General features: G+C 28.5%; 2 protein-coding genes across 6 annotated transcripts; both read right to left on the bottom strand.

The window, feature by feature from the left end:
• Positions 1-2638: 2638 nt before the first annotated feature.
• On the bottom strand, positions 2639-15550 carry LOC122524156 (tumor protein D54). Of its 2 annotated transcripts, none has more exons than XM_043646254.1 (6): positions 15189-15550; positions 6021-6151; positions 5284-5432; positions 4252-4311; positions 3587-3749; positions 2639-2979 (listed from the first exon to the last, which is right to left on the bottom strand). In XM_043646254.1, the coding sequence occupies exons 1-6, from the start codon at positions 15205-15207 to the stop codon at positions 2842-2844; spliced, it is 660 nt and encodes a 219-aa protein (XP_043502189.1). In that variant the 5' UTR covers positions 15208-15550; the 3' UTR covers positions 2639-2841. The 2 variants fall into 2 exon arrangements, with proteins under 2 accessions (XP_043502189.1, XP_043502190.1); XM_043646255.1 differs by lacking the exon at positions 15189-15550 and adding an exon at positions 7853-8321.
• A 3792-nt stretch (positions 15551-19342) lies between these two features.
• On the bottom strand, positions 19343-24215 carry LOC122523960 (oxysterol-binding protein-related protein 2). Of its 4 annotated transcripts, none has more exons than XM_043645954.1 (9): positions 23833-24215; positions 21517-21715; positions 21323-21432; positions 20873-21031; positions 20550-20750; positions 20285-20474; positions 19994-20110; positions 19677-19894; positions 19343-19596 (listed from the first exon to the last, which is right to left on the bottom strand). In XM_043645954.1, exons 1-9 carry the CDS (start codon positions 23838-23840, stop codon positions 19494-19496), a joined length of 1305 nt encoding a protein of 434 aa, XP_043501889.1. In that variant the 5' UTR covers positions 23841-24215; the 3' UTR covers positions 19343-19493. The 4 variants fall into 4 exon arrangements, with proteins under 4 accessions (XP_043501889.1, XP_043501890.1, XP_043501888.1 ...); XM_043645955.1 differs by lacking the exon at positions 23833-24215 and adding an exon at positions 23599-23826; XM_043645953.1 differs by lacking the exon at positions 23833-24215 and adding an exon at positions 23150-23473.
• Between the last annotated feature and the right edge of the window lie 292 nt (positions 24216-24507).

The raw sequence follows: 24507 nt of genomic DNA, 5'->3' as shown, positions 1-24507 counted from the left end.
TTTTAAATCATATAGGTTTCATGGGAAAGGAGATATACAAGGTGTCCTGTAACTAATGATAAAAGAGATCAAAACGTGATATTACATGAAAAATAAAATCGTTAACATGTAAAATCACTTCCTATTTGATAATATCATCAATTACAGGAAACCCTGAATATTTATACACATGTAAATGTATATATTCCGTAGCTGATCATTTGCCTTTTCGTAAAATAATTTATTTGACCAATATGAACAAGAAGATGCAGATTATGCAGCAGCCTATGACCGATAAATGCCGGTAAGAATATATATATATATATATATATGGATAATTCATGATTATCGACGCGTTTTGACAATATTGACGAGTAAAATTCTCAGAGGCAGCATTTTCAATGAATACACGTACGTATGTCTATCTATAAATATGTCAGTGTCTGTTTCTGTCTGTCTGTGTGTTTGTGTTAAATAAATATTCCAGAAGTTCGCGCCAGTGTGTGAACAACATACATGTACGCATGTGTATGTGTTTGTGTGTGCTTAAGGATTAGCAAGCAAACGCATTTTCAGCCACCGTGATTTTTCCTTATATTATTTTTATGTTTTCCTTTTTAAAAAGCTACAATAGAAAATATTCTTAACTAACTTTTTCTTGCTTCCTTTTATTTTTTTTTTTTTTAATTATTATTTAATTCTTTCTATACACTTTCTAACTCGTTAGAAAATATATATAGTAAGTAATTCACTGTACGTCTGTAGTAAGGCTTCACATAAGATTAGCTCGCTTCATTTTCAAAATTGTTATTAATTAATTAATTAAATTCGTAGCTATTATATCATACTACTTACCCTCGTTTATCATCACCAACACATCATTGTCATCTCCGTTTTCCGATTTTTTTCATTTTTATATATCATTAGACCGTTCTTAATTCGTACCCTTTATCTTTTTCGCATGCATTTTTCTGTTATTAACAATATCTTAAGAATATTTTTTCGTAGCTTTTACTCATGTTTAGAAAATAACTAATATTAGAAATTTCATTTATTCGATGTTTACTTAAAGTTTATTAATTATTGATCCGATCGATTGAATTTTATTTATTTTTTTAACTTCCCTTTTTTGGTCGATTTTCTTAATTTATTTATTTAATTTAAAATTAATCTGATAGAGCGTGAACAATGATTGATTTATTTGGCGAGCAAACTTCAGTTGCTATATATATATATATTTCTATATATCGATGATGAAATTAAATTTGCCATAAAATATAATATATACATATAAATATATATATATTATTTATATTTATATATATATATATTGCATGTATGCATCTGTATAGCAGTGAACAATCGTGATCCACGTTCTTGTGAATAGTTTTAAATTCAGTATTGTCGAAGGACGGGTATGATCCACGATCATTAAAAACTAGTTTGTTTTATCTTATTACCGCCGATAATCGTTTTTCAAACGATTGACGTTTATTGCGAAATTAAAAAAAAAATAAAAAGAAAAATAACAAATAATAGAACGAAGAATAAAAAGTAAGATAACGACCTATAGGCAATAGAAAATATAATATATTTAAATAAGTGCTTAGTCAAATGTGTTTAACGTTTACCAACCTAAAGTGCAAGAATAACAAAAAATAAGTAAAAGAAATGATTTAATTGAAATATAATGCGTATATATTCGTGTGTATTTCTTTTCTTTTTCAGGTTCTAGCGCTTCGTTATTTTTTTTTTTTTTTAATTTTTTTTTCTGTTTTATCTCTCTCAATCATATACTTTCAATATTAAAATGCTTCGTCGTATATTTATACTCAAAATTCAATAAAAATCACAGTGCCCGTGTAGCAGTGCTAAAATATAATCTCTCGTTAGAAATATGATTTATATTTTAAAGGGGGGGAAAAAAAAGAACTAAAGAAAGAAAACTTACAGAAAAAAAAGAATCAGAAGAATGAAAGGAAGAAAAATCGTCAGAAAAATTAATAAAAATAAAAAGAACAAAATAATAAGCTCTTTGATCTACCACGAACCTACTTGTCGCGTAAGAAGAAAAAAAAACCATATTTACTTCGTGCAAAATAAAAATGAAAGAAAAAAAAGAAAAAAGGAAAAATGTATAAACGATAGAAAAATAAATAAATAAGAAAGAAAACATGCACGGTAGTTACACGAGAAAGCCTCGTTAAAATATCCAATTCGATTGCGAGGTTACGTGTCGTTTTTTTTTTTATCACCAGCAACATTATCGAACAATCTGTTATAAACCTGTAGTAGGTTCCTTTTTTCTATCCAAAATCAATTAAAAAGAACAATACTTTTTTCCTCTACCTTTTTAGCTAATAACGTTATTGTTCGCTACGTCGCAAAATACATAAACATCATATCAATATAATAATAATGATAATGATAATAATAATAATAATAATAATAATAATAATTTTATAAAACGATCAGCGAAAACTTAAATAAATTTCCTTAATTATTGTGTTTTTTCTTTTTGTAGGCTCATGGTCCATTTTTTTCTTCCTTTAACATATACTCTGATAATAATAATTATTTTAATAATAAAATAATAATAAAATTAATAAAATAATAATAGTAATAGTAATAGTAATAATAATAATAATAATAATTTCTCTCCATCCCATACACTTATTTCAGCGGATTAGCTCCGATTATTATAAAAATGCAATGGACGATTAATTAATTAATAATAGAGCGTAGTGTGAAGATAAGGATAATCGATTCGTAAATCGAATTATTAATTCGATTATAGTAATCGTTGGCGTGTGTAGCGCGGAAAAGGAGAGACAAGTGACCATTAAGAGTTGAAAACCAATTCTAAGAGAGAAGTTTGTCTTCGGGAATGGTCGGACTGGTTGCCGATGGTGCTGCTGATGCACGTCTCGTTGCTTCTGCTTCTCGTAATGCATCGTCAAAACTTTGTGTTGAATTAGATCTCGAAGGCACGACTTTTGTCTACAAAAAAAAAATCAATCAAATATTTCATATTTAATATAAATTGTCACTCATATATATATAAACTAATTTTTGTTCTAATTCTTTGCCTTATAAAATGATCATTGAGAGTATGACAAAAATAATAAGATAAAATAAGTATATAAATAATGTTTACAGTTATTATATTAATTTAAAATGTTTATATTTTTAGATAACTTCTCTTGTCAGTTACGTTTCGATGCAATATTTATTTGTATATTAAATAATTTTTGTTTAAATATTATTAACCAATTTATCGAAAAAATTTGTATTAAAAGCAGAAAAAAAAATTAGATCACGGTTAACAACAAACTAAGCAGATAAATTATAATGCAAAGAATTTTCTACGCACGCGCACGTGCATACGCGAACACACACACACACACACACACATATATAGAATACTTACGAAAAAATTACAATCGTTTAATTCAATTTTAGATGAACTAAATTTGAACATACTTGTGAACGCTACGTATACTTCTATCGTTGAACTTCACATACTTTTTATTCTGAATTTCATAAAGTAAACTTAATGTATTTTTCAAAACATATTATACTATTATCTATTTTAATGTAAACGTACCTTAACGTTTTCATAAGCAGATCCAACTCTTTCTTCCAAAGAACGGAAACTATCGGAATTACGCATTTGACCTAATTTCATAGAAATTCCACTGCCAAAACCACCAAGAATGCTCGTAGTCTTCTCAGCTGTAGTTTTAAACACCGACTCCGTCTTTTGAAATCTAATAAAAGTAACAAAATTAATTAACATATATATACATTCTATTTAGAACCAATAACAACAAAATGTAATAGAAAATTAGTTTATAACAATAAATATTATTTTGGGTAATAATTTTTGTATGTAAAGATAAAACGTGATGTTGATTTTCTTAGACACGTTTGTTCTTTCTCAAGCACATATATTATTAAAATTAATCGTATATATATATTATTAGAGAAACGTGAAGTATTTGATTAGGTGATCATAATTAAAATACAAATCAACACTAGTCTAAAATTAATGACAAGCTTGCGTGATATAAGTAACATGCGAGATATAAGCGAAAATTTGTGTTACATGATAAGTAACTTAAAAAAAAGGAAAAAAAAAAAAAAGAAAAATAAAACACCGAAACTATACCGTTCGATGTAAAGTGAAAATGGGAGAGGAATGATAATAACATTGATTAGAGAAAGTAACGTTTGATTTCTGATAGCAAAAACTATTGTTTGCGTACTTACAAACTGTTGTCGGTAATCGCCTTGCTGAACTGACCGAGTTTCTCTCCAACATTCTGATAACTGAATAAGAACCCAACCAAAAGTCAAAGAAAAGAAATAATCTACGTGTCTGATGAGAGAAAGTAGAAGAAAAAAATAAAGAGGAAAAGAAAAAGCATGACCCTTTATTATCATCTTTCTTTCACGTTTCTTCTAAAACAAAAAAACTCATAGAAAAATAGGCATATACGTAAATAAATAAAAAAAATATAAAAACTGACAACGAAATTAAAAAACGATTTAAAAAAAAGAAGAAAAGATCAAACCAAAAGAAATTTTTTCAGCTTGTATAAAAACAAAACCAACGTTATAAACGTAAAAATGAAATCTAATTGCAGGCACGAGTGAAGTGAGAAATATTTCTACAAAGTTAACGAAAAAAATTACGATCAATAAAAAAAGAAAAAACTTATCGTTAGATAAAAACTTTTAATCATATAATACTAACGTAACGTCCTTGGAATACTTTTACTCGCTAGTAAGCTTTCTCCAAATACCAAGCTCTACTACTTTTAATATTTACTGCATAAGGATATATATACATATATATATATATATCCTATGCGTGCATGTGTGTATGTGTGTGTATTGAAATTTTAGAAATTGAAAGCAATACATTTTAACGGGTAATGTGTTACCGACGAACAAATATTTAATAGAAAAGCGATTATTATCCAATATCATTCGTCGATGTTATGAATAAATCAATACTGCTTTCGAACATGATCGAGCAAACCAATCAATCATGCGGTGATTTGTTGCTCAACACCTCTTATATGCTTCCAACACCAATATGTACATTTAAGAAGTATGTGTTTTGTGCGTTTATGCATATGAGTGTGCCGTGCGTATGTGCTTGTGAAAAACAATGACGAATGATAGTGTCGACAAATATATGATAGAATGAAAATGAATTTAAGGTGATAGAAGAAAAACGACAGGTAGTATTTTCTATACAACACACAACACACGTTTAAAAAGAGTCACACGTACACTTGACTCTCCTTAACATTCTTCAGGCCCTGATTCACATCATCGGTGAGTTCTTTCCAAACGCTTATGCCCAACTTCCTTTTTAATTCTTGAGAAGCCCTCACTTTGTTAGCCAATACGTGCCTAAGTGTTTGTATGTCTTCCTCGATCTGAAACATGTATCATATACAATGATTAATTATCTCTTATATATCTCTTATTTTAGAAAATTATTTATTTTATATTTAAAGAGTTTTTCATAATTGTTTTTTCTTTTTTGAATAAATTATTTTTATAAAATATAAATAAATTACTTATAACAGTTGTCGATATTATTTAATTATATTTTATGAATGTTATTACTTATTTAGAATAATAAAATAATTATTTTTATGTACCAATAAATAATGTGTGATGCTATTAATATTATATTATTAGAATACTAATTATAATTAACGCTAATTTCTAAAATATTAAAATATCGAATCAACAACTTATATATCTTATTTTTATCTTAACGCATAATTTATTTATTTATCAAACTAGACTATCTATTATATATTTCCTATTACATAAAACAAAAACTACTAATTTTTTAAAAATAAATTCTATATATAAAAATTTAAATAAAATTGACAAACAATATTTGCTTCAATGAATCTCTCTTTCTCTTTATTAATTAGAGAACTTAATTAGTATTCTACTATCTAATGCAGAACAGACATCTATGTTACATATATGAACATATATATCTGTACCTTAGCAAGTTCCATGCTCCAGGCAGCTTTCTGTTTTTCCTGTTCCTCCAAAGTGAGTCCTTGCAACTCGTTTGCTGCATTGTCAGCTGATGGTGAAAGAGAACCAGCTGAATGAAGAGAGGCTTCCTCTCCTATTCAACAGAAACGAGAAATACGTTTTAAAATACATGTTCCATGACTCACCAACTTTAACACACATACATATATTCAAACACGTGTATAAATAAGTAAGAAACTAGATGATCTAGTTTCACGATCATTACCATAATAAGAACTTCATCGAGATAAACAAAAAAGTAAAAAAAAGGTAAAAAAATTATTTTTTTTTATGCATGAAAACATTTTAACATATGAAAAAATCGTATGTACGAAACATACATAAAAAAAAAAAATAATGATTTTGTTTATTTTCTTTTCTTTTTCTTCTTCTGTTTATTTGTTATTATTTTAAAATTTATTTATAACGTAAATCGATATTATATGTAAAAGGAGATTGAGAAACAGGCCGAGTCACATATGTAGTATTCGTAGAAATGCAACTTGATCGTTGCGTAAGTTAACCGTCGTAGTAAGTCGTCTTATAAGATCTAACGGACGTAGATCATTGTCGTTTTATCGATCACATTACAATCTGTGTTTTATATAGGAGAACCGCAATACGATGAGAAAATAACAACTTGTTGTTGATACAGTATTATTCTGATATATTATTCGAATTTTACACGCTTTATTTTTATACCTTTGGAATGGGAAAATGATTCATTGGCTCGTGCGTTGATTAGAATTTGATAAGAACAAAAATAAAAATAAAAAGTAATCAAAGTAAAAGAATAAGAAATATTGATTAACGATGTAGACAAACTTAATGATTGTAAAGTGTAATTAATCATTAGTTTAACTATTACCATGTCAAAGATTGAAACGATGCTTGATGAGATTGATATATATATGTGCATAATTATTATACTTATGCATACTACTAACCAGAACAAAAGAAAGGAACTACGGTATGCGGTTAACTACTGTGTCCATTTTTTCTCGTACATAAAAGTTACGAGCAATTTCTAACAACTAATAATGGACTTACTATAGATAGATATATATATATATAACTATCGAGTACCAAACCCGGTGCTAAGCTTTCACGGGTCTGATAACCATAAAATGACCTCCTTTCCAAAATATCAACACGTGAATGCTAATTATGGCTACTAATTAGATCACTCATTTAAAAAAGTTTCTAGTGTTATATTTGAAAGGATAAAACTATGTGAGATTCGAATGAACATACTTCTTACTGATTTTTAAAAAGTTAATTTTATATTTAAATAATTAGGATATATATATATATTTCAAGTTTTTCATTTATAATCTGAATAATTAGTATTTAATGCTTGAGACTATTTGAATATTTTATTTGAAAATATTTATATATAAATATATAACTTATAAAATATATGTAATATCTAGTAGATATATATTTAAATTGAATAAATATGAATTATTTTTTAAATTAGTATAGCACATACAAATTGTAACTCGTGCATGTTAAAATACTATAATTTATTTTTAACAAATACTAATATTTCAATAACTAAAAATAAATTTTACAACGAAAAGAGAAAAAGTAAAATAAATAAATTACGTGAATTAATTGAGAAAAGTTTCAAGCATAATAACATGAAAGTTATAATTAAAAAAGAAAAGTTCGTTTTATTTAAGACTCAAACCTTTTCGACCGAGATATTCTCGATACATAATTTAAAAATAAATTATTTTCCCGACGAAGTGAGAAATAAAAAAAAAATGAAATATTATAAAATTCGATGCACCTTTAATCAATTCTAAAAACTTCTTATAATTCTGACTGTTGCTTATTTTCTCAAGATATGGTTTAGAAAAATCTTGAAATATCACTCGAACCGATCTCTTCCTTCGAAAACCACGTGGTGGTGTTGTCGCCGATTTCTTATTTTCCTCAGTTTGATGCGATTCCGTTTCGAATAAAAGATTAGCATCGTCAACAACGATTTCATCAATTTCTCCGTTAGAATCTCTCCAACAATGGACAACAATTTCGTCGGCATCGTCATCGAGTTCGTCGATATCGTCAAAACTCGGTGTAGTTGTTGAATTCAAATAATAAGCATCCTCTTCGTATTCCAAGGATTCAAATTCATGCTCGTTTTCACTAGGACAATCCTCTTCACCGTGTTCCTGACAGATCCTCGATCTTTGTGACCCAGATTTGGACGTTAACAAATTCTTATCCGTTCGTTCAGACATCTCTCTCAACTTTCACAACACATCTCATAATCTATTTTTTTTATTATATATCTCTTTTTTCTTCTTTTTTTATTATTATTATTATTTATAAATAAAAGAATTATATCTTCTCGCAGGATTTCTGTTTATTATCTTAAACGTTACTAGCGTCATCTATCGAGTATTAATTATTTACAATGACCATGCAGTTTTACATTATTTATCAAAAACCGTTTTTACCTGCCTTCCTTCGAGATGCATTGACATTATTTATTTATTTATATTATTTTTATTTAAATTTTATTCATAAAAAACAAAAAACTGAACACTTCTACTTGACATACCAAGTATAAATAATTATTAATATAATAGTAAACAAAAAAATGACACTTCTTTCACTTTGCCAATTATTATTGTGATTTTCTCCTTGGTTTTCAATATTATTTATTGAATAATCGTTAAACGATTAATATATATATAAAAAAAAAGAAAATAGAAACCAAAGAAATATTACACGTTAAATGTGATCTATCAAGTGACACTAACTATAAGAGAAAAAGAGGTAAAGACCACGTGCAGCAACCGATCGAGTCTTGCAGACGACGACAGCTAACAGCTGGCGCGAATGAGAATCGTTCCTTGCCGATCTTTTACACTAGTTGGCGCCACAATCGCGATGGCCACGTATCAAGGAACTTCAAAGGAATCAAAGAAGCCTCCTTCTACTCCTTCTTCTTCTTCTTCTTTTTCTTTTTCTATGTTGGAGAACAGGTCTACTACTCTCTTAAACCGGACGAGGTAAAGTGGAAACGGTAAGGTAAAGTAGAGGTATTATTTGCTTTTGTTAGAATGAGAGAGAGAAATCAGGCCCAGTTCTCTCATAGATTCTCTTATTCTTCCTTTACCACCAACAGTCTACCATTTTCGAACGTATACAATAACGATATAGTACGTTCCCTGAAACCTGCTTTTAAATACGATCATTCTCTTCTTGGTATACTGTTACTGTTACGTATATTAAAAGGTCGCTGACCTAGGGTCAACGACAAATTATTCTATCGGAACATATTGTTTAGTATGCAACCTTGATCGTTTTCACTTTTTCTTTCTCTTTTTTTTTTTTAATATCAAATGGTTTTGATATAATGTAACTATCATTAAATTATATATTCATGTTAATTTTGTTTTTTTTTTAATTGTTATTTTTTATCGCGTAAAATGAATGTTAATATATCTTGATTGGTTGAAAAGTTCGTGCTGATTTTCTTTTAGGGAAGATAGAAGAGAAACATTTGTATTTTATAATAGAAATCATAAAATTATCATCAATTTGTTAGATTTGTTTTACTTACGTACACGATTATTATCATTGGCACATATTGGAATATAAAAATGTTGTTACTCCTAAATGTTCCTTAAAAATCGACACGAACCTTCCAAGTAATTCAATAAATAAAAAATAATTAATTAATTTTACTATTTTCTTTTATCGCGCATATTTATGGTTGAATGACTTAAAAGTTCATTGACCTAAATAATAAATGTACTCGGTATCTTTTCTTGTATCGTTGCCAAATGACAAAAATTTGTAATAATATTAAAAGAGAATTGTTCAGTGCCAAGACGAGAGGAAGAAACAAAAATGTTTCCTCTTGCAAAAACCGGTTCATTGTCTCGAGACGATTACCGTTGCACTTCTAAATACGGTCTTCGCGATGTAACTACGACTTCAAGGTTACCAACATCCTGGTAAGATGAAATTTTGATTCAAGGATGAAACTCTAGAAGAGATTTACGATTAACATTTATTTTTTGTTGTTATTCGAGAAGCACGCGAACAAAGTTTCAAGGTAAAATACATATTTAATTGTATAATTACAAATTCTACCATCAATTTCACAAACGTATACTCATAATTAATTAATTAATTATAGTTATGTTCATGCAGCTTCTCTCAATTGTTGTTGCTTTCACCGTGATCTAAAATTTGCTAAGCAACGGAATGATTTCGTGTAATAAAAATTCTTTCGAGATATTTTCAATTAAAAAAATGACTCGTTTCAGCACCGTTCTACTCGATGAATCGTGCGGAACGTTTATTATAACAACAAGAAATAAAAGGTTAAAAGAAACTCTAAAAGAAAGAAATGTGTAGTCAAGCATTATAACCTGACCAGACTACTTTAGCATGAAAGGAAATCGATAGTTCTACCTTTTCGTGGAACCTCTCCTTCGAAGGTTGAAGAATGCGAATATACCTTGATTTTTATTCGCATATACAGGGTGTCTCAATTTCAATTATATGACCAAATAAATATCTTCGATGCTATTGATTTTACGAGCAAATGTTTCGTGTGAAAATTTCTAAGTTTTGAAGGAAATGTTTAATATTTATTACAATTATTTTATAAAGGCCGCTGTTGTTGAATTTCGAAATTATAACAATTTTTCTTCTGATGGATATTAATATTCTATGCAAAACAAAAATTGTAGAGAATATCAATACAAATCTAACGAGTACCTAAGGTGTACCTTTCTATTAATATTTCATCGAGTTAGGGTATCTGGAAGTTTAATTTCATTATTTTTTTTCTCTCTCTCTTACTAAATATTTTTTTAAGGTTTCTTATTTAATAATAGCAATCATATTTTCCCATGCATAGTCATTGTGTATTTTCATCAAAAAAACTAGCCTAAGAGTGTTCCCATTCTCTTCGTACTGAATTTAATTAACTACGAAATGTAAAGATGAACCGAAGTACCCCACTCGTCTCTTTTTTCCATTTCAGTCTTGGAAGATTTACCTTTTATATTTACTAAAGTGTAATAAAATGAAGAAATTTTGCAAAAAAAAAAAAAAATAAAAGAAGAAAAAAGTAAATTAAATATTGAAACGATTCCAACGTTAAAGTAGATTGAAACATGTGGGTTGATTTGATGTTAGTGAAAAATCAACAAGCGTTAATTATCTGTAAATCAACGGGTTATTTGATATGCAAAATCGAACGTTTTTTTTCTGTTTTAATCAAATATTTCGTTCTATGTGTATGCAGGTAAACTCGATAACGAAAATACGACGAGGGCTCGCGAATTTGCATAAATCGCTTTCGCGTTTGATTTTTTTTTCTCAACTTCCAACAAAATATTCAAATCTCTCTCTTCTCTCTCTCTCTCTCTCTCTTTCTCTGGATTTTTTAGTTATCTATCAATCAAATTTAAATATTCAACGTTAGGAATAAAATCAAAATGAAAATTGCAACGAGCAAACCAAGAGAAAAAAGTTTAGAAACAGGTAAGTCATCTTGAAAGATTTATAAGATCTTTTTACACATTCACAAAGAAGAAGAAGAAGAAGTTAAATGAAGAAAGTTTACTTCGGACAATCTTTGATGTATACTTTGATCTTTTTTGCAAAAAGAATAATAAATGAAATAAAAATTTTCGATGAAATTGAAATTTAAAATAAAAAGAAAAAGGAAGAAAATAATACTTTCCCGTTTTCTTTACAAGCTGATTCTCAAACAACTGTTTAGCAAACTACTTGAAACTTACGTCAACCGATTACCATACTTTTAACACAACGATGACTCATATCTTAATACTGCATTTAAATCTTTGTTTGAAAACATATCTAAAAATATTTATGGTAATTTTCAACGATGAAGAAATCGATTTTATTTACTATAAAAATAGATCATAATTATTATTATTGTATATAAATTTATTTTATGATAACCAACAAAAATATTATATAGCACGAGCCTCGCGATTGTTCTTTTAATTTAAATTAATTAAAATAAATACTTAAAAACTTATGATTAATAATATATTTTTTTGTTTTTGGATAAATAAGTATTTTTAACGATACTCATTATTTACAAAGAAATTATATTAACAAAATGATTATCGTCATTAATAATAATTTATTGATTTCTTTATTTATTTATTTATTTATTTGATCATATTAAAAAGACTTAGAAACAATGCAACGATTTAAAAAACGACGAATGCTAATCGAAACGTAAGTCGATGACCGAAGAAGAGTCGAGTATATTCGTAATCGCAAACACTTTAACATGATGAACGAGAAGTACAAGGGCATGAGCTTGACGTAAATCGTGTTTTTTAAAAATAGCTCTTCAGTAACGATCCTCTTGTGAATATTCATTTATCAAAATTTATTGACACATAAATCGAATATATTTGTCAAATGATTATTAATTTATTTTTTACAAAATAAAAATAAATTAAACAAAAGTAAATTTTGTTAAATTAATGAACAGTTTTTTAAAGTATCAATTGCATTCAGTTTTATACAGGGTAACCCTACACAGATTTAACGATAAATCTAATAACAATCGATTTAACAATTAGGATTTACATGTTTTATTGTGAATATTTTTGTCTAAAAAGATTTGTAGATCATGAAACAAGATTTATGTTTTTGTGTAATAACAAGTGTATACAAATAAAATTATATCCTGGCTTAATCTGCTTCACGTTTTTGTTCTGTGTATCTAACAAACCATAATGATCGAGGAGCATCTTAAGATCACTGGTTCACCTTCGATAAAGTAGATAAAAATCATCTTGAACGAGGACCACCCACAATAAAGATCCTGTTTACATGTACACGTACGATTAAACGTTGCCATTAATTCTTAATAGTAGAATTACTATACTTAATTACACTATGACCTAAATCACTATTATTAGAAAAATATTAACTAAAAAATATATCATTAAAAAATATAATACATTTTACAAAAATAACAAATTACGTTCCAATCAAATAAATAAATAAAATTAAAATAAATTATGATCATTTTTGTAATTACTTACAAGTTTTTAAATATGCATCGAATTCATTTAAATATACATATTTACATACATATGAGCAGGTGTGATTATAAATATAATTTAACAATAAATTATTTGAAATATCAACCATTTGGCTTTATCAAATATTTTTCAAAAAATTCTTTCAATATTTAATAAATAATTAATATAATAATTCCATTATAATTTATATTTACTTGCTTATAAGTATAATAATTTTTTAAATAATTAAAACCTAAATATATATGAATTTTATAATATTTCAATCTATATTTTTATACACATAGATACATTTTGTTACAAAATAATTCATTTAAAATATCTTTATGCATAAAACAAATAATATATTCAGCCATAATAATCACCGGCTCATATAAAAATGTATATTATTTTTTGTAACTGATGATACGATATTCAACATGACCTCCGCTTATCGACATAACAATCCTTATCTTTTCTAGGTATATACGTTATATTTATTGTGAATAACCAACACATGTGTGCGTGCGCGCGCGCACGTTTTTTCTTTCTCCTTTATTTTTCGTTTTAAACATGCAATGTTTACGATTTTTTACAACATACACAGTCCCACTGTAATATCCTACATGAAATATTATTTCAATGTTCTTTCATATATGGTAACACGAATAATCCTAAAGAAGTTAGGTCAAGTTAGGTCAATACACGTACATAAACACTTATACACAGAACGAGGTAAAAAAAAAAAAAGTTCGTTTGTAAAGAGACCAGGTGTTGTATTCATGTAGAAATTACGTAGTAAAAAGAAAAATATGATCTAATATTTATTATTAGTTAGATACACCATTTGTGAACGTTAAATTATCAAGCAAAAGAAAATAAAAAAGAACATCTACGAAGATAATATCGATTAAAAAAATCATTCCAAATATGACTCCCACCCGATAGATAAGATAAATTTAAGATACTTCAACAAATTATTTTCGAAAGAAAAAAAATGAAATTAATTATATGACAAAATAAAATTCTTTTTTATTTTATAAGGAATTATCTTCGTATATAAATATTAATAAAAATTATAAACCATCATATTAGTAAAAAAATAAAATAAAATAAAAACTCTAGAATAAAAAGAACAACGTCAGTGACTTCTTCCTATAAAAATCTATTACGAAATAATAAAATAAATTGTTTTAATACAAAATATTAATAAAATAAAATCTAAAGAAAGTATTTTTTGAATTAACATATAATGTCAATGACTTCTTTATCTTCTTTCCTTAAGAATCAATCAAGCTAAGAAACAAAGTTACTTACTAATTACGTTAATTCAATTACTATGCCTAGCTAGAACGAGAATAAACCTAAGCCGGTTTTTCCGTTTGACGGGGCAAAAAAAAAAAGATGAAAAGCAAAAGAGAAAGACAGAAGATTTTCTTCAATTTAAAACGAACAATTTTTGTTGTGAACTTCTTCCATTTAAATCACTCCAATATATTATAAAAACCCTAATTAAAAAATTCTACAATTCTATATTCTTCTAAATTTATCCTCCTTATATACACAGAATATATACATATTTACATATATAAATGCAGACTAAAAAAAGCATAAATATCGTCAATAAATTTCTTAAATTAATACCTAAAAAAATATCTTAAATAATCTTTTTCAAAAGTTACATGAAAGGCGTAGTAATACATAAAGGAACATATGTAATAACGTACATGCATGGATAGAAGCATCTGTGATTACGTTAACGTAAAAATGCACTTAGGTTGGAACTACTTCCTTTCTTCTCCTCCCTCCTCAACCCCCTCTTAACCAACACTCACCAACCCTCCCTCTCTCTCTCTCTCTCCTTTCTCTCTCTTCGTCACGCCAACATAGAACGCATTTCGTCGACCATACGTAATACGAGTATAAATCGTAGAAAATATCGCTTATTGTTGTAATTCGATAAAACGAAATCGATTGAGAAAATAATTATATACAAAAGAGAAAGATAAATGAATAGTATATATTATAATTAATTCAATGTGTGTGTGTGTGTATTATCTATCTCTTTTTATCTTTCTCTCTCACCTGTTGGTACGTTGCTCATCTTGTTATCGTCGTTGCAACGAAATAGTTTAACCTCCGAAGATGATCGTCCACGTAACGAGACACTCCTTTGATATTCGTCGATGTTATTTTTTCTTCTTCTTCTTCTTTTCCTTTTTCTTCTTTGAATTCGTAATGCACTATAGATGACCGTTCACAAGGAGGAAAGTCACGTCGACACTTCTCGGAATAAAGTACGCGAGACTAGAAGACGTGTTAGCCGTCACCGGATCGTGATCGATTCCTTCTGAGTGCCGTACGTCGAATGGCGCGGCAGCCATATTGGACCTGGCACCGTCGCGCTCAGCGCCGTCACGCGGACAATGATTGAACGACTGTCGGTGAGCCGTCGGTAAGGAAGGGAACGTACAGTTACCTCCTGAGTAATTAATGTCGGTTAATAATATTTGTTTGCTTGTTTGATATATTGTATAATATATTATAATATATATATTTTTTAATTGATTAAATATATATATTTAATTTACTTCGAAAAGATATGATATAATATATGAATCTAACAATAAGTACTATTAGTTTTTTTTTTCTTTTATTTTAGATTTGGAAGATTTAATTTTTTCCATAATTAGAAAAAGAAATTGTATAAAAATATGGGAAATAAAAATAATTGAAGCTACTTTAACGTAAACAAAAATAAATTAAAAGATATCGATTCATTTTGCTTTGAGAGAAATCGATACACCATATCTGTAAACCGCGGATAATTTGATATGCAAAATCGAACATCACATAATTTTGCATGTATAGTTATTTTTTAATAACGTTTATTTCTAATTTCTATATATCTATTTACAGTTATACACTGGCTCGTCTATATGCAACTTAAACATGATAATTCATATTATCTAGAAATTTGCGAACTCCTCATAGAAATGTTTTCTAAACAACGCAACGATCAGTTCAATTATATATGTTTATATAAAGATTAATCATTCTTTTTTTCTTGTTCTTCTTTTTCTTTTCTTTTTCTTACAGGATCATGTTCTTTTCTTGTTCTGGAATATATCACGGATGATCTTTGATAAGCATATCCTTTTTTTTCATTTGGATTATTGTATATTATGTCGTATCGAAGCGTAAAAATGTTCGTATTGCACAGAGATCAATTCCTATGTGGATCAGCGTACACACACGCTACTGTTATTTTTTTACCGTGTCATTTTCTGTGGCTTCTTGTCAGTGTAGATATGTGTGTATGTGTGTATATGTGTTCATATGGTCTGTTATGTATATATACGTTATCTAACGATAATGTTCATTTATCTGAACGTTATCTTTGATTACAATTAATCATCGATCGATAAGTGTTAATCAAGATCTCGTTGATTTGTTTTACAATAGAACCTCGATTTGTTATCTGTCCTTTTTGTTTTAATGTTCTTGTTTTTTTGTTCCTTTAATTTTTTTTATCCTAGGTTTTACTACACATCGTCGGTTATGTCACTTTAAATAGAATCTTATGTGGTAATAGATGTTTTAACATTAATACAGTCGATTCTAAAAATTGCAATAAGCTTTACAACAAAAGAATATATATATATATATATTATTATTAATATTTGATAACAATGGATAATTAATGTTTCCAAATTGCCGAAAATGTTGACACGATCGAGGCTCTACTATATCGAATTATCTTACACTTATATTTTAATGTATATAGATTGATATACACTTTGATTTCCTTTAGAAAGATTTGTAATTATTGTTATTAGTAGTGTTATTATTATTATTATTATTATTATTATTATTATTATTAACATAATTATTATTAGTATTATCGACATCTCGAATCTCCATTGAACGCTTGATTTCTAAAAAGCGTATTTAGATAGTCAGAAACTATCTTAAAAGATTCGAAATTAAATTAGCTTTTCTGTTCGCTATATAGTGGCAATGATCAAATTGAAAAAGCATTTACTTATTTAATTGTGTTGTTCAATATTCATTTATGTAATTTTGTACTTTGTGTATATATATTATACCACTTGTGTGTATATGTACATACACATATACGCGTATGTATAAATGTGCGCGCGCGTGTGTGTGTGTGTCCACTTTTAATTCATTACTAATTTTTATTTCAAATTAATTCAAAGCAAAAGAAAAGAAAAACGAAAAATAATGAATAAAAATTTATAATAATTATTATGGAATGAATTTCAAACCTTTAGTAAGAAAATTTATCGCGTTAATTCCTTCGCTTTAATTGTTGTTTTGTTTTTTCTTCTTTTAAACGACGATTTCTAATACAATCACACAACGTTCCTGAAAATTCTATCGAGCTAAGCTGGTAAGCTAAGCTTGCAGATTTAGAAGCTCTTTAAAGGCCGTATACATTCTGATCTAATCCTAATTCTATTTATCAACTCGAATTGGAAGAAGATACTGCGTTGGCACAACGCTTCTTAAAATGGTGCTAGTGTGTAATAAATATATAATCAAAAAAGTGTAAAATTCTAAAGTTAAATAATCACAACCTATAATCACGTATATAATTTAAAATTTGTTCTAATAACTTGTCTATAATAATTAGTATTTTTTTGGTTCTTCATTTCTTGTACTTTTTGTTTTAGTTAATCGCGTTAATTGAATTACTTTAAAACGAATATTTTTTTAGATAAATAAATAAAATCGGTACAAGCGTTATGATACAATCGTTTTCTCTCTCTATATATATATATATGTATGTACATAGAATAGCAAGAAGCTACCGATTATTTCATATTCTTTACCTTTTCGTTTAGTAGTTTATAAAAATAGTGTCAGAGAGACGCTAAGATTTGTTTTATTATTCTTCATAATATTTCAATTTTATTAAAAATGAACGCATAATAGGTGTGCTGCTTGAGCGTGCTCTAAAAAACTTTTTCACGACAAGTTCTTTGGACAGCTTATGTTGGTTTGTTTGTTGGTTAGAGTACGGTTGTTCGTATAGTTTACTTCTTTTCCTTTTTTTTCTTTCTAATTCTCTCACGTGGAAGATTAATAGTAAGGAAGAATTCATTTCTTGTTCTTTCTAATATAAAAAATTGTTTCTCGAGTATATTCGTATTCGCCATTTGTTAACAACATTTATATTGTTAGTATGTATATGTATGCATGTATGTATGTATATGTATCTATGTATGTACATCGAGATGCGCGCGTGCATATAATAATACGTTTATATCTGTCTCTTTTTTATTTTTAGCTTGCGTGTTGTTTCTTTTTCTTTTGAAAAAAAATTAATTAAAGACAGAGATGGAGAAATAGAGATATAGCGATTGAGACAAATTCAATGAAATCACTTTGAATTTATCTTTTACGAATCACGTACTTTTGTTTCTTCGTAGTTGAAATTTTTACACACAAACACACACACACACATACACGTAATTCTTGTCTAAATTGTTATTATTTAATTATTTCTCTTGAGAAGATCTCTCTATGTTAGAAAGTGATAAAACAACTTCGTTATCTATCGATGAATGGCACACTAACGAGTTGACACATTACTAACGATCGTCGTGATTAATTCATTAGTTGAGAGCGTGCCAAAAAATAGGGTTGTTGATGACAGGATTAAGTTAGACAAAAACAGAAAAAGTGAGAGAGAGAGAAAGAGAGAGATTGAAGGATACGAGTGTGTTAGATACACCATACAGTAATCTGTTTTTATACTACCTGCTTTCTAAACTTTCGATTACTTCGTTTTCATTGAGCATTTTTCTTTCTTATGCTTTTTTATACACACGCACACATACATATAAATATTTATTATCTACGTATATATATATATATGTATGACCTGCATACGATTTGTCTCTCTCTCTCTTTCTCTCTTTTATATTTTATTTCCTTTGGTTTCACTCTACGAGGCGTAAGCTCGCGTTCTAATTTTACACAGATCTTATAATTGCAGTTTAGTTCGTTAATTCAATTTTTTTGTTTTGTTTTTTTCTTTTAATTTCCTCTTGACCATCAAAAACTTTTACGTTTAAATTTATATTTTTATATTTTATTACATACGTCTAAGCAGACATTTTGGATATATCGCAAATTAAAAGTTATTTTTTACAGCTGTGGAAAATAAAAACAGAGGGATAGATGATGATGAATAAAAAGAAGAGAAATTTTGTCTAACACAATTAAACATTTGCCATTTTCACGACATGAGGAGGAAACACAACAAAATTTTCCTCACAACCTCGCATCAATGCAACACGTTTTGGCTTTCGATACATGGCCTAGTTTTCTTTGTCGATATCATTTTTCTAATATTCATTAAAATATATCTTCGATGTCGGTGTAATTACGCTCCCAATAACCGCCTTTATACAACCAATCGTCTTGTCCTGTGTAAGGATTAACCGTCCATCTAAACCAGCTGTAAAAATAACAACAAAATTAATAATAACATCATCAACGATCAATTTTATTAGAAGAAAATAGAATTTTGTAGAGTACTTTGGTGTCCATTCCTGTCCTTTCTTTTGTTTTCTCATCTTCCTAGCATCACGTTGCTTTTCCTCGAGTCTTGCCTTCTCAGAATCTGCACCATCCTGATCTCCATTTTCTAATTTTCTAATATCCGGTCTTAATCTCGAATCGGTTGGACATAAATCCTTCTTCATGCCTGCTTCTATCTCGTTCAGGGACATCGCGAATGTAGTAAATTGGAAATACTATAAATTGGAATAATAAGAATTAATTTTTTGTTTGCAGTAATCAAAAGTATAAAAAAATATATAGCACGTATTAAAGAAAAAAAAAAAAATACTTACGTTAGAACTATTCGGAGGTCTCGGTGAAACTTCCCAAAGTGTCGTAGAGTTTGGTATTTCGTCGATCATTGGTGTATCTTCACCATCTATACTTGTAGATGATTCTTCGATTGCATCCTAATTAAAAAAAAAAAAAAAATTATTTCATATCATTCGTTACAAATTAATCGTATACAGCATAAATTATATCATTTTCTAATTTAATTTGCTTTCTAACAAATATTCAAATAGTTTCTTTTCTTCAATTCTATTCATATTTAATATAATAATACATTTTTTAATAGAACATACCTGGTGAGATGGTTTGAAAGCTCCAACTTTAAGGCTGTGAAGTTTAGCTAGAACTTTTTTGTGACCTGGGCTACCTTGAGGACTTTTAGCATCCCTCTTTAATTTTTCAAGTGCATCCTCGTACAAAGACGGATCACAGGCATACAATTTTTCCGTCCATTTCCCATACAAATATACCAACTTTCTTTTGCTAAAAGTAATATTATTTTCTTCTTCTCAATCACATTATTTTTTGTTATTAAAAATTATTTTTTATTAATCTTACTCTTGATTCGTTATGAATCCCTCAACACGATGAAGATCCTTGCCATTCCAACTTCCACTTTTGAAAGTTAACAAAGCTTTTAAGTTTGATCCTCCACATTGCTTAATCTCAAGTGCTCCCAATTGTTCCATCCAAAGTTGGCCAACCAATACGTTGTGGAGTATACAATTAACATTCTGCCAAGTATATGCTTCCTTCCATCTAATATTAGATAAAAAATAAATGAAATCGATTATTATTTTCAAGATCGTTTGTGTTAACAAAGCCTTTTTATATAATTGAAAAATCTGTTAAATATTATATAATATCATATATAAACTTACTTGGGCAATTCTACTGTGACGATACCCTTTGGATGCACTTCTATCGATTTACCCCAGAATTTTAATTTAGGGTGTATGCTACCGTGGAAAACGAAATCTTCGCTGTCAGCATAAAACGCCGATACTGGCGGATGATGAGAAACTTGTTCACATACTATTCTGAAAATATTCAAATATACAAAAATGAGTCATAGATTATTAATAAATATCGTAAACTTAACACACCATTTTCTATAAAACGGATGTTAAAAATATTTCTTTCGCTTATAAATATAAATATTTTTAATACATTCTATTTTGACAAAAACTATTACAGATAATAATTAATTTTATATTTCTGTATGAATAAAATTTAAAAAATAAATGTGTAAAATCTATGATTCGAAATGATAGAATTGACTTACGACAATGAATCAACTTAAATGAATAATTTAGTAAATCAAATTATACCTAAAATCTTCACGAGTTAATTCGTAGGTTTCGCCAAGCAACGGATTAAATGGTTTTCCAAGACGTTCCCAATTAGAAGCCAATGCGCTTACAGCAAAAGCAGCGACGTACTATAAAATAAACATGGAGTGATATTAAACAAATATGTCTTATTCATTAGTCCTTAGATAAAATCTAATAAATATTCAACTAACTTGTAATCTGCCTACAGGTGTCTGTTCAGCGGATGCCAGTTTCAACAATTTAGCATATTCCATGTATTCTGCTACTCGTTGAAGGAAGGAAAGTGGCTCGTTGAATATAACCGGCATTGTGATTTTACTAAGGTCCTTGCCCAGTGACAACACTGAGCAAAGATTTACCTCTGAGTGGCCAGGAACTGGTAATGATGTTCTTCAATCAAACAAATCATAAATCTTAATTTTAATTAATATGTTTCGTGTTCAAAAGAAATACACTAAAAAAACATATATCACGTCATAAACATTTACACGAACATAAACACGTGTGTAGGTAAATATTATACACATAGTTTCATACAAGAATACATTGGAACATCTGATACGATCGATTACTCCTATACACGTTATTTTGGCAACGTAATCGCCCAAAGGCTTGCCTTCCTAATCGATAAATGAAGTTTCCTCTCCTCTCGAGAAGAGAAAAGGCCAAAGTAAAAGCAATCATACTATATATATATATATATACACACATTCTCTGTAAAGTGTTCTTTGAATTTGATCAGAAAATGATCAGTTATTCACATTCAAGTACGATTACTTTATTGTCAGATAGCTTGTACTATATTTATCTATAAGAGAGAAAAAGAAAGAAAGAGAGTGAGTGAAAGAGAGAGAGAGAGAGAAGACGGCTGTAGTTTGTGTCGGTGACCTCGTTAGTTGTATTTCTACTTTACGCTACGATATTCGAGTAGGTCGTTCATCCGCGCTACGATCCTTTAACTTTCATCAATGAATAACGTCGATTAGTTTTTTTCTACGATATTTTATCAAATTAAAAAACTAATTTATTTTCATTAAAAATCTTATATTCGATCATCCCTAATTTTATTTTATTTATATCTTAAATTACGATCGTTTCATTCTCATGAATAGATAACGTCGATGGTTTCTTTCTCTAAGATAAGATATTTTATAAAATGAAAAATCCAATGAATTATTGAAAATTGTATTCAATCAATCTTCGATTTTCCCTTCATTCTTCATTCTATAATATTTTAAATTATAAGATAATTTAATTTTCACGAATGGATAACATCGATAGTTTCCTAATATATTTTATAGAATAAATAATCAAATGATTTATTTGAATATATAATATTTTATTCAATTTTTCTTAATTTCATTTTACTTATCCGTTTGTTATTTAACATCTGAAATGAATTCTTAATTAAAAGATAAGAGAGAAAAAGATGCTTCTTCGGATAAGGAACATTTTTTATCTACCCCCATTTAAAGGAAATAACATTATGTGTCTCGAAAACAAGGACAGAAGAGAAAGTACAATCGGAGTAACACTATTCATTTGCTCTACCCTCGTTTAACGATCGATAACCGAGTTCTCAATGAAAATCAGTGATATGACAATAGTTCGATCACGTTCTAAAACCGCTATACTAAAACCCTATTTAATTGTTAAACGTAAAATAAAAATTCCAAATAAAAAGAAATGAAAGGAAAAGAAACAAATTGTAAATGATTAATCGATACAAAAATTAAGTAAACAAAAAAAAAATTGATTGAGAAAAAAGAAAATAAGAGGAAATGTAAAATGAAGAAAATAAAAAAAACAAAACATAAGACAAACCTGTATCGACCCGATATCCTTTCGCTGGCCATTGTACGAGTCTGTCGCAGTTATTGAGCTGCCTGTTGTGTTTCCGTTGCAGCCAGTGAATATCGTATTGCGTATCGTTTTTTAAATAAATAAGGAAGAAAGATGTAATCGAAACCAATGGAAGATGATAATCCGATCCGTTAAGAGTAACAGCGTCGGGAGTACTCTGCTGTCTCAACGACGATGACGACGACGACGACGACGTCGCGACGTCCAACGACATCCGGCGTCGCGGTGGATTACATATGTATGGTTATATAGATATATATATGTATATATATATAGATAGATAGATATACAGATAAATAAACGGACAGACGGTAATAGATAGAGATAGAAATAGAGAAAGAGAGAGAGAAAGAGAGGAAACAAAAAATATAGAAAAAATGTCAATAATAAAACAATTCTAATAAGCTCACATAACGTATATTAAGTCTTTTTACGAGGTCACCGATGGAGAACGGTTTTAAGAAAATTTCACTAAAACTTTAACCCCCCCGAACGCGTTAATAATAATAATAATAATAAAAATACATGTTTGTGTTTGTGTTTGTCTATGTGTATGTGCGTTAGATAAAAAAAAAATTCATAATAAAATAATTGCAATGCATATATTATGTCAAATTAACGAATAATCGAATTTCGATTATCACCGTGTCATTTTGATATTGTCTCATTTGATGATTAAATTGTTTAATTGATATCTCTTTCTTTTGGTTTCTTTTATCGCTTGTTTTATTAATTTAATATTTCTTTTCTTTTCTTTTCTTTTCTTTTCTTCACTCGCGAATGATTATAAATGCAAGTAACATGTTCGTCACTTTGTTATCACGTTGACGAAGTCACCGCGATCAGCTGGACGCTTCGAGACTGGTGTATGCACACGTTTAACCCTCGGGCGTGACGCTACCTCTCTGTCTCTATCTTTCTCTTACATTTCTGAACAACCCTCTTGTTCCCTCACTCGCGAACCAACCCTCTTAGTATCAACACGCACTCACTATTTCGCGCGAGCGCGACACAAAATATCAATATATTCGAGCATGGTTGCTGAGCTACTCATTCCCTCTCTCTCTCTCTTTTTCTCTTACTCATTCTCTATCCTCTCTCCCTCCTCTGAATCTTTATATCATTATCTTAACAAATTATCCTTCGTTTTCCCTTCGATCTTCTCTTTCATTGGCTACCATTAAAATTTGCGCATGCGTTATTTTCACCCATTCGAAGAATTTAAATTTGAAATATTTCGTCTCGGGAATTTTATACTTTTTTGATTAATTATTCCATTTTTGTTTAAACGTGATTGAATTTTTTTTTTCTATCAGTTT

Source organism: Polistes fuscatus, unplaced genomic scaffold, assembly GCF_010416935.1.
Source record: "Polistes fuscatus isolate 324 unplaced genomic scaffold, CU_Pfus_HIC Scaffold7, whole genome shotgun sequence".
NCBI lineage: Eukaryota > Metazoa > Arthropoda > Insecta > Hymenoptera > Vespidae > Polistes > Polistes fuscatus.
This window is presented reverse-complemented; position numbering and strand designations above follow the sequence as displayed.